At 29.1% G+C, this 14,681-nt stretch overlaps 1 protein-coding gene across 1 annotated transcript; it reads left to right on the forward strand.

Moving 5' to 3' along the window:
• Positions 1-1,786: 1,786 nt before the first annotated feature.
• Positions 1,787-12,660, forward strand: PmUG01_09040800 (conserved Plasmodium protein, unknown function; the record flags this gene model as incomplete). The annotated part of the gene is given in 3 exon segments (XM_029005107.1): positions 1,787-2,551; positions 2,565-6,612; positions 6,671-12,660. The coding sequence occupies 3 exon segments, from the start codon at positions 1,787-1,789 to the stop codon at positions 12,658-12,660; spliced, it is 10,803 nt and encodes a 3,600-aa protein (XP_028861730.1).
• Between the last annotated feature and the right edge of the window lie 2,021 nt (positions 12,661-14,681).

Raw genomic sequence — 14,681 nt, forward strand, 5'->3', positions numbered from 1 at the left:
TTTTTTTTAATTCAGCATTCCTAATTTACATATATGTATATCTATATTTATTTATATTAAAATATATTTACGTATATAACTGTTCATTTAGCTTTATTTTTACTATTTTACATTTTGTTCAACAAAGTGTGCACACATTTATTCTATGATTTTATGATAAATCATTATGCATGTTAATGCTGTTTTACACATACAATAAAATAATATTATGTAACAGTAAAAGATAGTTAAATAAAGTATTATGCACAAAAGAAATCAGAGGGGGTAAAATGGTTTATATGCTTATACATTAATATTCATTATTTGAACAAATGGATAATTGAGTAAATCAATAAATGAGCATATAGATAATTAGTTTATGTAACCTTTCTTTCTGCATTAATACACTACTTTTTCTATGCCTTTGGATATATATATGTATCTACTATATATACGTATACTGTATGCATTTCCTAAAATGGTCTATGAAGAGCTCCCATTCATATATACATACTTGTAACATTTGAAATGTATATATATATAATTTTGTTTAATTTAGAAAAAGCGCATTATTGAATACACGTAAGAATTGTTTTCTTTATATTATTAAATGTGTAATAATAAAAAAGAAAAAATGAAGAATTTTTGATGCATATTCTGCTGAATAGATTATACACATGGATCCATTAAATTTCTCCCTTTAATTAAATAGTTTATTTGTATTATTCTATTTTCTGTTCCTAGTATTACACCACTATGGTAAGATGTGTATATATACATATATATATCTATATCTATCTATATATATATATATATGTTCGATCGAAACACAAAAGTGCATTATTTTTCCATTCTGAGCTTACCACTTCGATAATTTATTTTATAATTTTCGTTGAATATTTTTTTTTTTTTTCTTCCTTTTTTAAAAGGAATAGTACAAATAGAAAGCTTCTTTTATTGTTCTATTTATTCATAATATTTTTATATGTTATTTTATTTTATTTTTTTATGCAAAAAAAAAAAAAAATTAGAAAAAGTGTATAGAAGCAAAGTAACGTTTTAAATGATAACACATCAAGATGTAAAGTAGATTACTTTGCTTATCTGTATAAATGCTTGTAAACATATTTGCTTAGAAATATCTCTTTATTTTAGGGCACGCAGAAACTAATACAGAAATCCCTATTTTTTAGGAGTCGAACATACCTAATGAATAGATACCTAATAATGATTATTAGTATGTATGTACGCACGTATGTATGTATATATACGTACGTCATGATGTAGGCTTAATAGGGAAAAAAGATAAAATAAAACGAAATAAATGAACATACATAATAAATAAATATTTGGAAATATATTAATGAGATAGTTGATACAAGAAGCTAACTTGAATTATTTTGAATTACTGAAGACTCCACCACTAGCGATACAGAGGGATAGGCATACAGGAACAGCACGAAAATATATGTATATGCAAACGATTATACATATATATATAAATATATGTACACATACATATACAAGAACACCCATACATATATATACACATAGACACACATACGTACGCATAGACATATATACGTACACATAGACAAATATACGTACACATAGACATATATACGCATACACACTTTTGTCCGTGAACGAGTGCCTAGATACCGTTTTTCACCCGTCACAATTAACGAAACAGGTACTTAAAATTAAAGATTGGACTTAATTTAATCTAGCTTAACTTAACTTACTTTTTTTTTTTTTTTTTTTTTTAATTTCCTCCATTACTGATATAAGCATTTGTTCGAATAAAATGAAACACATAGAAAACTATCCCTATGATGAAAATGGCAAAGCACAATATATAATAAACAGCAAAAAAAAAAATGTTAGTGCAAATAGTTCAAATAGTAATACCATTCATGAAAATTGTTCAAATGGAAAAAATAATAAATCTAATATTTTTAGGGATAATGGCAAAAGAAAAAATAAAAATGTCCTCGTAGGTAGTGCCTTAATAGCTGATAATCAAAATGAAAGAAGGAATGTTATTAATGAAAAAAGTAAAATGGAAAATAATACAATCAATGGGGAATCTACGCCATATATGCAGAAAAACAATTTAATTAACGAGGAGGAAAATGAACCGATCAGTAGACAGCTAAGTTTGGAGGGCCCACATAAATACAGCAGTACCATTAGCAGTAGCAGTAGCAGTAACAGTAACAGTAACAGTAACAGTAACAGTAACAGTAACAGTAACAGTAACAGTAACAGTAACAGTAACAGTAACAGTAACAGTAACAGTAGCAGTAACAGTAGCAGTAACAGTAGCAGTAACAGTAGCAGTAACAGTAACATCGGTTTGAATGTTTTACATAATGAGAAATTGAACGAGGTGGAGAAAAGGGCAGATGTATGCGAACTTACAATATTACGAAACCATGAAAATTTAAGTGAATATACAACAATAAATGTCAATGGAGGACTATACAACATGAATGCAGATCATTCCAACAATCTCATGCTAAACCATATCCTTAAGAAATCAAATGGAATAATCCATAAAAAAAAAAAAAAAAAAAAAAAAATTTATTTCGGATGTAAATGTTTTAAATAATGAAGATGAAGAATATATGAGTTGTACTAACATTTCAGAGCACAGTAATATATCAAAAAATAGTGTTAATGCTAATTTGGATAGAAAAAAAAGCGAAATGGACTATAGCACACCGCGCATCTTAAATACACCAAACAATAGTAATATAAAGCGAATGCAAAAAATCCAGGTTGATGAAAATAAAGACAGTGGTAAGGATAATTTTTTTGAACTGACGAGAAAAATATATGAGGAAATTCCAAAATGCCATTTCGGACCTGAAAAAATTAATGAAAAATGGAGCGACCGAAGGAATCATAATGCCTTCAATAGCGGATGCACTCAAAATAGAGGAAAAAAGAAATCCACCACTGACAGTGGTAGTAACAGAAGTGGTAGTAACGGTAGCAGTAGGGGCAGTATTGGTAACAGCAGCGGAAGTGGAAGCCGCGTAAATTACTCTATAAAGAGAAATGCAAAAAACATGCTAATAAGCAACACAGAGGATATAATAATGTGCGTTGATAATGACGTTGCTGGGAAGGGAAGCTTAGGTGTAGTGAATAATGAGGTTGGCAGCACACAGAAGAATAAGTGTGGATTATCTGGAAGTGAAAATGCTAATAAAAATGAGAAGTATTACTTAAATCATGATGCTGAGGCAAAAAACAGTATAACCAATAATACGAATAATGACTATCTTTTTGCAACCACAAATAACTTTAGTGATGCCATGAACATATATATCTGCTCAAATAACAGCATTACAACATATAATAGTAACGTGAACTTTAATGGTAATGCTAGTGATGCCCCATATGAGAATATGCAAACCTTTTATAGAGAAGAAGAACCCCTTTCTAGTTACAGTAGAGACAGAATAAATAATCCTAGTGAGTCTGTCTATAATTCTACTAGTAATATAAATGATAAGAGCAAAGATATTAATTACCCAAATCTGAGTAGAGATAAAACAACTAGAACTCCACTGCCCATATGGCAAATGAACTCTGAGTACAATAACAAATTCAATGATATTAAATGCAATAATTTTCAGTCGTTTAGTAGTTCAAATACTTTTAAAAAATGCAAATCGGATTTATTACAGGTAGGAAATTTACACGTACCTAATCAGTGTAACGTTCAATACAGCGATAATATGAGAACTCAAATTAATCAAAACAATTCTAGAGAAATGGAAACGCAAAAAATGAATGACCATATCGAAACAAAAACAGACAGGGAGAGATACTATATATCAAAACATAATTGTTCAAACAGTACAAAAATAAGAAGGTTAAAAGAATTTGAAAATTTACTTTTCGAATTAAATGGAATGAAAACGAACTTGAGTATACATAACGACGTTTATAAAAAGTACATGAATGATGTATTTAAGAACGATAATTTTGTTATTAACACCTCAATGGTTAGGAGTAATGAAGATAAAATTGTTGACACAACGTTAGAACGTACTAATGAGGAGAATAACGTAAATGGAGGAATAAATAAAGCAGGAAATAACTATGCAAAGTGCGAATATGATTGGGTACAAAACTTTTTACATGATGATACAAATAGCACAGAAGATATGAACAAAAAAAAAAATTTCAGAAAAAACAGCAATAATGCATATGAAGTGAATTGTACAAATGATGCAAAAGATGCTGATAATATAAATCAAGAAAATTCGAAGATTTGTTCACCTAATTTTAGTGGCATACTAAAGGGTAACAGTGTCATTGATACAAATGAAAAAAAAGACATGAAAAATAAAAAAAAAAACAATACAACAAATGGGGAGGGTGTTACATTAACTAAATTGGAAAATCAAGATAACATAAATTATATGAATAAGGTTATCAATAAATACATAAAGCATTCAAATGATTTTAACAATATGAACAGCATGAAAAATATAAGCGTACATGTACACAATTCCGAAGGTGTTATTATAGGATTACTGGATGACAAAATTGATGCTGTTAGTGTGAAAAACCATGTAAATAATCATTACAATGGAGAACATATTTTCAACGTGAATGAAAACTGTAACTCGTATGATTCGTCCAACAACTGTTACAATAATAATACTCCTTCCTATGTAAAAAATGAAAATAAAGAGAGTAAGAAAAATGATAAAAGTGAAAAAACAAATTCGAGCACACGAATTGAAGGAGAAAAAACACCTTTCCATTATCATGAGGAATGGATGAAATTAGTAAAGAGAGAAAAAACAAAAAGTGCAACTAACCACCAAATTATATATAGAAACGAATATTATAACAGCAGTGAGGGAAATGATAAGAACAACTATATGGGTTATGATAAAAAAGGCAGCTATTCATTTTTTTTACACGATGAGGAAAAAAAAAAGGCATCGCTAAATTATGATTATAACAGCCCTACATTGGAGTGCAAGTGGAGTGGAAGTTTACAAGAAACGAAGAAAAGAAATAATGATTGGAAAAAAACAAGCGCGGATATAGGCCCTAAAACGAACAAAGAATTAGGTCCCCAAATCAGCGCAGAATTAGATCCCCAAACCAGCGCAGAATTAGATCCCCAAACTAGCGCAGAATTAAGTCTCAAAACAAGCGCAGAATTAAGTCTCAAAACAAATGCAGATATATGCCCAAATAATGGTGATAACAACGATGATAATTATAACAGTCTCACGGGCATTTATGGAAATAACTATATAACAACTGAGAATAAGCATGATAAGGGGGATTTAATTGACTTCAGTTCAGGGAATAACTTGACAAAAGGAGAGGACACAAGAATAGCAGGTGAATTGGTAAGAACAAAAAATAGGGAAAACTGTGGAAATTGTTCAAATTATTCAAATTTTTCAAATTATTTAAATTGTTCAAATTTTTCAAATTATTTAAATTGTTCAAATTGTTCAAATTGTTCAAACTGTTCAAATTGTCCAAATTGTTCAAATTGTTCAAACTGTTCAAATTGTCCAAATTGTTCAAATTGTCCAAATTGTTCAAATTGTTCAAACTGTTCAAATTGTCCAAATTGTTCAAATTGTCCAAATTGTTCAAATTGTTCAAATTGTTCAAATTGTTCAAGTTATTCAAAATATTCAAGATATTCAAATTATTCAAACTGTTTATTTACAAATTATGGAGGTACCCATATTATGCTAGAACAACAATGTAATGACAAAAAATACATCAGAAATGATTTATATCCTGTAAATATCTCTTTTGAGAAAAACAAAAAAGAGAAATCAACCCCGTCTAGTGAGGTAACTTATTACAGTACCAATAACAGTAGCAATAATAGTAATGCCACCACTGCTACTACTTCCACCACCGCTACTACTTCCACCAATTCTCCTACTACCACCAATGCTCCTACTATCACCAATGCTCCTACTACCACCAATGCTCCTACTACCACCAATGCTCCTACTACCACCAATGCTCCTACTACCACCAATGCTCCTACTATCACCAATGCTCCTACTATCACCAATGCTCCTACTATCACCAATGCTCCTACTACCACCACTGCTATCACTACTTCCACTTCTAACAACAACTGTAATAGGATGGACGTTGGAAAAATCATGTGCAAGAACGAAAATTCTAATTTTTATATTAATGGAAATTACAATAATAACGAAGAGGGACATGGGAAAAATGCAGGTAGTGCAACGAAGTGGACACATAATATTAATACACTTGGAGGAGGTGTTAATTTTAGTAAATGTAATGAACTACAGAATGACGAAATACACTTTAAAAAAAAAAGGAGTGAAGAAAGGATAAGTAAAAATATAGGTGATCAATTAAGTAGTAGCATTAATTCAGATAGTGAGTTGAACGTGTGCGCGAGAGGCGACAACATGGAGTTTTTCGACAATTCTAATGGTAATAATAGTGGTAGTATTAGCACTACTGGTATATTTGGTAGTAGCAATAATAGAAACAGAAGCAGTAACATCAACAGGAACAGCAGTAGTAATGGTAATAGTAATGGCAGTAATAATGACAGTAGTAATGGCAGTAATAATGACAGTAGTAATGGCAGTAATAATGACAGAAATAATGGCAGTAATAATGACAGTAATAATGACAGTAATAAGAAATAATGACAGTAATAATGACAGAAATAATGACAGTAATAATGACAGAAATAATGACAGTAATAATGACAGAAATAATGACAGTAATAATGACAGTAATAATGACAGAAATAATGACAGTAGTAATAGCGCCCTTGGTGCTTATAACACGAACGGTGAGCGCACATACCTCTGTACGAACTTTAATAAGTACAACACTACTGATGGAGGGAATGGTGCCAGTCATGAAAATAATACATTTAATCAACGAGAAATCGATAATAATAGTAATGATGTTAAGAATAATGCAAAATATTCCTTTGGGGATGGTAGCAGTATCAACGGGGTATATAACGCCTTTACAATAAAGCATAAGGAGAATAAAAATTTTAACTGTACTGCTAATGAGGTTGAAAATTCGAAAAATATGAACAGTGCAGGTAAAAATATACCAATTTATCAGAATTCTTTAATTATTAAGAGGGATAGTTATTATGACAGTGCAAATAGACCAAATATTGATAGTGAAAAATGCGCTGATGAGGTAATCGGGTACTATAGTAAAGGAGGAAGTACAGGTAAAGTTTTCACTTCAATTAACAGAGTAGAGAAAAACATGAATATCTCAAATTTTGGAAAAAATTATGACAAAACGGATGAAAGTAATTGGAGCAATAACATACACACGAATGTGAATGTAAATGTAAATGTAAATACGAAGAACACTAACGAGTGTTGCAAAAATGAGGATGATTGGGAAGAGGAGGAGGAACATGATGAAGAAGAAGACACAGTAGCAGCAGAAGCAGCAATAGCAGTAGTGGAAAAAAAATTAACAGCAATTGGGGGCACAGGTAAAATTTTTGATTTGAAAAATGACTACAAGTGGAACTACGAACGTTTAATATATCCTGAACATATAAATTTTAAAAGGGCTTTTTTCTTTAACTTTAAAAAGGACATATATATTTATGGGGCCAAAAAGAATAATTTTATTATTCCAGATAAAATCTTTAAAATATGTAATAACGAAATTGCCGTAATAAATACTAGTGGGGCAACACCTCAGTTATATATTAGAATTTATCTTGTACATGATATATATGAAAATTCGCTAAGTGATATTAAATCGTACAAATATAATAAAGACAAAGCGAGTGAAGAATTGAATCCTACCTACTGTAATAATATATATAATTTTAAACATAAAAATTATAGCACATTATATGAGCAAAATGACTATCTCAAGGATTATACTACATATAATAGAAGTATATTTAAAGGGGATAGAAAGAACGAAAGTGTAGAGAACAAATGTGTATACATTTTGGGATGCAAAGAAAAACGAGTACTTGACTTATATAGAATATATAAACTCGATTTAAGTAACTTTGAGTGGGAAGAAATTAAAATTACATACAATAGATTATTAAATGTGTCAAGAGAAGATTTCTCCATAATTTTTATTAATAACTCCTTGTATATATATGGTGGTGTCATATTGAAAAAAAATAAGTGGGTAAGTTGTGATGAATTCTGGAAATGCAATTTGAAAAAAAGAAAATGGAAAATGCTTACGCTAAGGGAAAAAGGGGGAATGAAGAAGCAGGAAAAGCAGGAAATGCAGGAAATGCAGGAAATGCAGGAAATGCAGGAAATGCAGGAAAAGCAGGAACAGAAGGAACAGCAGGAAAAGCAGGAAAAAACATACGATTTGTATTATGACACTAACTTGTCATCCCCACTCAATCATTTTATAAGTTTAAACAATTCGGGTAATAATCTCGGTGGAAGTACTAAATTGGACGAACATAATAAAACTGGCAGTAATTATCATGCTGATAGATGTGATGAAAATGAGTGTAATGATACTGCTAAAGGGGGAAGTGTTAATCAGACATGTAGGAAGGACCAAAAAGAAAGTATAAAGAGCAACAACGATGGAGTGACAAAAGATGGTAAGGATGAAAATTCATCCATATTAATGAATGTTCGCTTTGTAGAAAGATATCCATCCAGCAGAGCATGCCATTTGTGTGTTTTCTATCAAAATAAGATTTACATTCATGGAGGTACTAATTTAACAGAAGAAATGGACGATTTTTATTTCTTTGATATGGGAAAAAAAAAATGGTTTGAAATAATTCAGGATGGACAAATCTATCCTTCCAAAAGATATGGTCATTCTGGGTATATCATAAAAAATAAATTATATATATATGGTGGGTTTACGAAATATCTCAGCTGTAATGTTGTATATAATGACTTTTTTGAATATGATTTTGAAAAAAACACGTGGAAACAAATATTTACAGTGGATGATTTATGCTATTTAAAAAGTGAACTAAAGAATGAACAACAAATTTTTTCCCGATTCCTACAATTACTCGTGTTAAAAAATTTTTATAAAAATAAATTATTAAATCGTCTAAACTCCAGGAAGAAATATAATGACATAAAAAAAACTCTCCCTACTGATGATGAAAATATTAAAAGGGACACTTCCACCAATTTTAGTAACGATAAAGACGCAAAAGTAAATTTAGGCAATCATGAAAGAGAATATGTTCAAGTGCAAAAAAAAGAAATACTGAAAAAAGAAAGAGACTACAGTAGAAAAGAAATCTATCAACAGAAAAACAACTTCGAAATGTATATACACCATAAGTATGACAGCACGTTCGTCGAATGTAAAAATTTGCCTCTTATGGAGAAAAATAATACTACCATTAGCAGCAGCATTAACGGTATTTCTGAATCGGGCTTTTTCGACCATTCTAATTGTACCACTGATGGAAATATATTAAATGGGGGTAATAATATTTTCAAAGAAAAGGAACAAGTAAAATTAAAACTTTACGATAATTTTTTGTCCATAAAAAATTTAGGCTACTGTGATGATATAATAATGCCTTATAACATCTTCAGAAATAAGTGCCTTTATTATGACAGTTCATTATACTTGATTGGTGGATGCGGTATTGACAATAATTTGCACAAAAACACAATCATTAATATAGATAACTTTATCTATTATGATAACTTTTTTAAAATTAAAATAGACAATTCGTACACAGATTTTATGCTGCATTATTTATTTTATATGGATGCATTTTTTTTTGAATTTATTGAAAAGGTGAGAATTGCCACGTTTAAATATTCAGGACTGGATCAAAAAAATGAGTGGGCGTGTTACACAAACGATGAGGAGGAATATGAAGACGATAAAAATGTAGATAAAAATGAAGATAAAAATGTAGATAAAAATGAAGATAAAAATGTAGATAAAAATGAAGATAAAAATGTAGATAAAAATGAAGATAAAAATGAAGATAAAAATGCAGATAAAAAGGAAGATAAAAATGAAGATAAAAATGCAGATAAAAAGGAAGATAAAAATGTAGATAAAAATGTAGATAAAAATGCAGATAAAAAGGAAGATAAAAATGCAGATAAAAAGGACGACGAAAATCAGGAGTTATACACAGTGCACAATTTAACACAGAATGATGCAACTTTAAAAAAGTATGATTTGTTCAGAAATAATTCTCAAACAGAAAAGGACACCACTTTTTTCGATGACATACGCTCAAATATAAAAATGATTGATGACGAATTAAATGATATTATGTTTATGAATATTACACCAGAAAAAGAAAAAGATAATAGGGAAAACTTTTTTAATAAGGGAAACGACCAAAATATTAGAAAAATAAAAGAATATGTCTCTAATAATAACATGCACAAGTCAGCAAATAAAAAGTTGGGGAATATATTTTTATTGGCTCAAAATAAAAAAATATGTGAATTGTTAATATTTTTATTTGACTTATATGACAACGTATATTGCAGGGGTAAAAAGGTGCAAAAGGTCGTAAAAATTAATAAAAAAAAAGATGATATTATAAGCATTCAAAATAAAAATAGTTTGCGCGATAATTTATTCGAAAAAAAAGGCACAGAACAAAACAAGCACATTCCTTCGTATTATTTGCTCACAAGTAAAAGTGAAATAAAGACAAAAATAAGTGACACTGCATTTTCAAAAGTAGAACAAAATGGGAACAAGCCTTTTCAATTTCAGTCTAGTGAGATGGATCTTCACAAGGAAAAAAATAATGCATTTCAGAGGTATGGAGTAGGTGAAAAAAACATTGGTAGTAGTAGCAATAGCGGAAGTAGTAGAAGTCGTAACAATAGCAGCAATCGTAGCAGTCGCAGCAATCATAGCAACCGTAGAAGTTGTGAACACGATGGCAAGGAACTACTCAAAAATACTCTTGATGATGCCACGATAAAGCAGCACAGTGAAGACAAAAGGTATGAAAATGAAAATGAAAATAAAAATGACAATGTACATACGAACGCTAATTTACGTAATTATGTACAAGGTAATAAAGAATATATGTATATAAACGTACACAGTGAAAACATACGAAATAATAGTGTAAATTATTGTGGTAATACCTATAATGAAAAAGATGATGAGCTTTTTCGTGAATTCAAAAAAGAGAACAATAAAATAAATTGCAACAGTGTTTGCAGTGGGAAATTTTATATCCATGATGGCAGTTATATCGATGATGGTAGTTATAAGAACAGTGTCAACTATAACCATAACAACTGCACCCAGAAAAACCCCATTTCTTATGATACTAATGGGGAAATTCATTTCAGAGAAAACTTTAGGAACAATTACAAGAGAGAAAAGGATGACATTCCATATGAAAGCCCCTTAGTTTTTAATAACAGCATAACAAGAGAAAAGAGATGTATGCAAAATTGCAATATTGTTGGTTTAAATGATGAAACAGAGGGCCTGAATATTATTCCGAAAAATGTAAATTTTGGATCTGAAATAGGGAGCAGTTACAACGATAAAAAGGATAATGACGCGAATAATAATAACAGCAATTATAACAATGTTTGTAATAATAGTTTTTATACCAGTAGTGTTCATAACAGCAGTGTTCATAACAGCAGTGTTCATAACAGCAGTGTTCATAACAGCAGTGATCATAATAGCAGTGGGCATAATAGCAGTGGTCATAGCAGCAATAGTCATAACAGCAATGGTCATAATAGCTGTGTACACAGTAGTAGTGTCGATAACACCATTTATAACAATTTTCATATAAAAAATGCAAATTTTGATTATTACTGTAATAATCAAGGGGACAGCTTAAACAAAAGGAATAAAAACGACTGCTCTTACCACTATAACAGCTCCAATGTAGAAGATGAAATAATTGCGAATGCAGAAAAGATGAATAATATAGATTTTTATAACTACTATGAAAATAGTTTTAGAACTGAGGAATACTTGAGTACAAGCCAAATGCATTTAAATATGGAAAAGTCCATAATATACAATTATTTAGAAAATTTTAATGAATTAAATGATGAAAAATATGCAGTTAAAATGAAAATAAGAAAAAATGATATCTATAAATTGATTTATACATATACAAAAAGTGTAGAGATACAAAATAATATATATTTAAGAAAAATTGAAAAATTAGAAGAACAAGTTAGGGACCTCTTGGAAGAGAATAATCCCATAGACAAATATGATAAAATAATGGAAAAAGAAGAAGAGGAAGAAAATGAAAAAAAAAAAAAAAAAATGGAATATTACATATTTAATGAAATAAATTTTGAAAAATTAAAAAATGAACACATTTATTTAAGAAAAAAATTACAATATTTTTATCATATAACAAATATATATGGCATCAAAATACAAAAACAAGATCTATATATACACATTCTTGAAAATAAATATGAATATTTAATGAACTGTTTATTGAAATTAAAATATGTTTTATTAAAAGCAGGTATAAATGATGATATTAGTAAGTTTTTTTATGAAGATAATTTTTTTGTTCATGAAAAAAATAACAATAATTCATATAATGATGGTAACAACAATGTTATGTGTACTAATGAATATATTTGGGGCAATACTACTACTCATCAAGTAAACTGCAGGAGTTACCTTTGAACATGCGTTCAATATAATGTTCATTTGGGGATGCTTTTTTGCGCTTATCTTTTATGCATCCTATTCATATGCAATATATGAGTAGCGAAATATGCGCACAATATATACGCAACTGCGCATACAGACTTACGCGCGTACTCCATATATCCATAACTGCACGAATGAACTTCTGTGTATACTAGTAGCTCATACTGTACTGTAAAATGAACACGTTCATGTCGAAAAACTTTAGTAAATCAAGCATTCAACGGGACACCAACCCAAAAAAAGGGGGGAAGGCAAACCAAATTAAAATAAACATAAAAATATATATAACACGGAAGATAAAGATTTTTCCACTAATTTATAGTCATCCAAAATTTCATATTTAGGAATCATTGATATTTTAAGAAATATGTCTATAGCATTTTTATGCATACATACGTATATAAGTACATAGGCACATACATTCATTTACACCCTTTTGTTAAAATGTTCCTGACAATTCAAAATATTTTGAATATTTAAATTTTATGGAGGAATACTGTGTAATAATTAACCGCTGATTAAAAATGAATCATTTTTTTTTTTTTTTTTTTTTTTCTCATTTTTGTTTTTCCTCTTTTAAATAGTTTAAATGTCTATGCAGAAAAAATATTAAGAGAGATGTAGTCATTTAGCGGAAGCTTTTTAAAATAGTACATTCAAATAAATATTTATGCACCCTCATATGTTTATATTACATTTTTGTATATATTTACATTTTTGTATATGTTTGCATTTATGCTTATGTTTACATTTATGCCTATGTTTACATTAATGCTTACTTTTACATTTTATCTATATTTGCACGTTGTTAAATGTTACCACAAATTTATTTCTAGTAACACGTATTACTTTTGCTTTACATTTCCATATTTTTTATAACTACATTGTGATTTCATTTAAAGGTCAGAATATTTTGTTTTATATGATACTCGCCATTTTTGTTATTTCCCAAACATATCGTATCGTAATAGTAAAAGAAACGGTTAATTCATGTGAGTGGAACACGTTTCTTTTATTGGTACTTGTTACTTAGCGCGAAGATAATTTTGTGTCTTTATCATTCCATTGTTTCAATTAGATGAGGCTTGTGTGTGTATATATACACTTAAATACATTTACGTTTATGTATTTACGTATACTTCGTTTAACAGTTATGTAACCCTTATAATGACTCATTATTTTTTCTCCAAGTGTTGAATATATTTTTTTTTTTTTTTTCATGTTCTACGTTATGTATACATATGCACATATACATACAAATATCCATATACATACACGTATTTTCTAGGATATGTGGGCTTAACCTTTTTATCCTTATTACAAACTCTTATACGACATAAACGAAACAGTGCTAAGACCAGGAAAGAGTAAACATTGTTATTCTCGTATTTAAAATTTTTAAATAAAAATTAAAAGTTATATATAAAGTTAAAAAAAATATACATATATATTTCATATTTTAATAAAAAGTCTTAAATTAACGAAGAAATAAACACATAACGTATTGCGGAAAACGAATACACACAGTCTCTTTATTCTTAAAAAGTAAATTTTCGTTTTTAAAAGGGGAAAACATGTTTAAGTAGGTATGTACATATATATATATATATATATGTACGCTCTGCACGCATATCTGGGGACATATTTTCACAAAATGGAAAAATAAGGACGTTTAAAATTTTCAGGCATGAGCAGTTAATTATAAGATACAACATTATGACAGCAAATTTTTTGCACCGAAATAATTTTCAGGTTTTATAAAATTATATCATTTGATGAATTATGACATAATATTCTTTATAAAATTCATTTTCTTTCTAATTCTTTGTTCATCCGTATAATGCCTGTAAATAAGTAGATTGTAGAATATGGAACAAGTACAAAATTGGGTGAAGGTTAAGCATGTTGTTTTATTTTGTTTTGTTTCGTTTTATTCGGTCTTATATCTTTCTTTAATTTGCCCTTCTTTGTTTTACGTGCATTTATTTGTTATT

Source organism: Plasmodium malariae (genome assembly GCF_900090045.1).
Source record: "Plasmodium malariae genome assembly, chromosome: 9".
Classification (NCBI taxonomy): domain Eukaryota; phylum Apicomplexa; class Aconoidasida; order Haemosporida; family Plasmodiidae; genus Plasmodium; species Plasmodium malariae.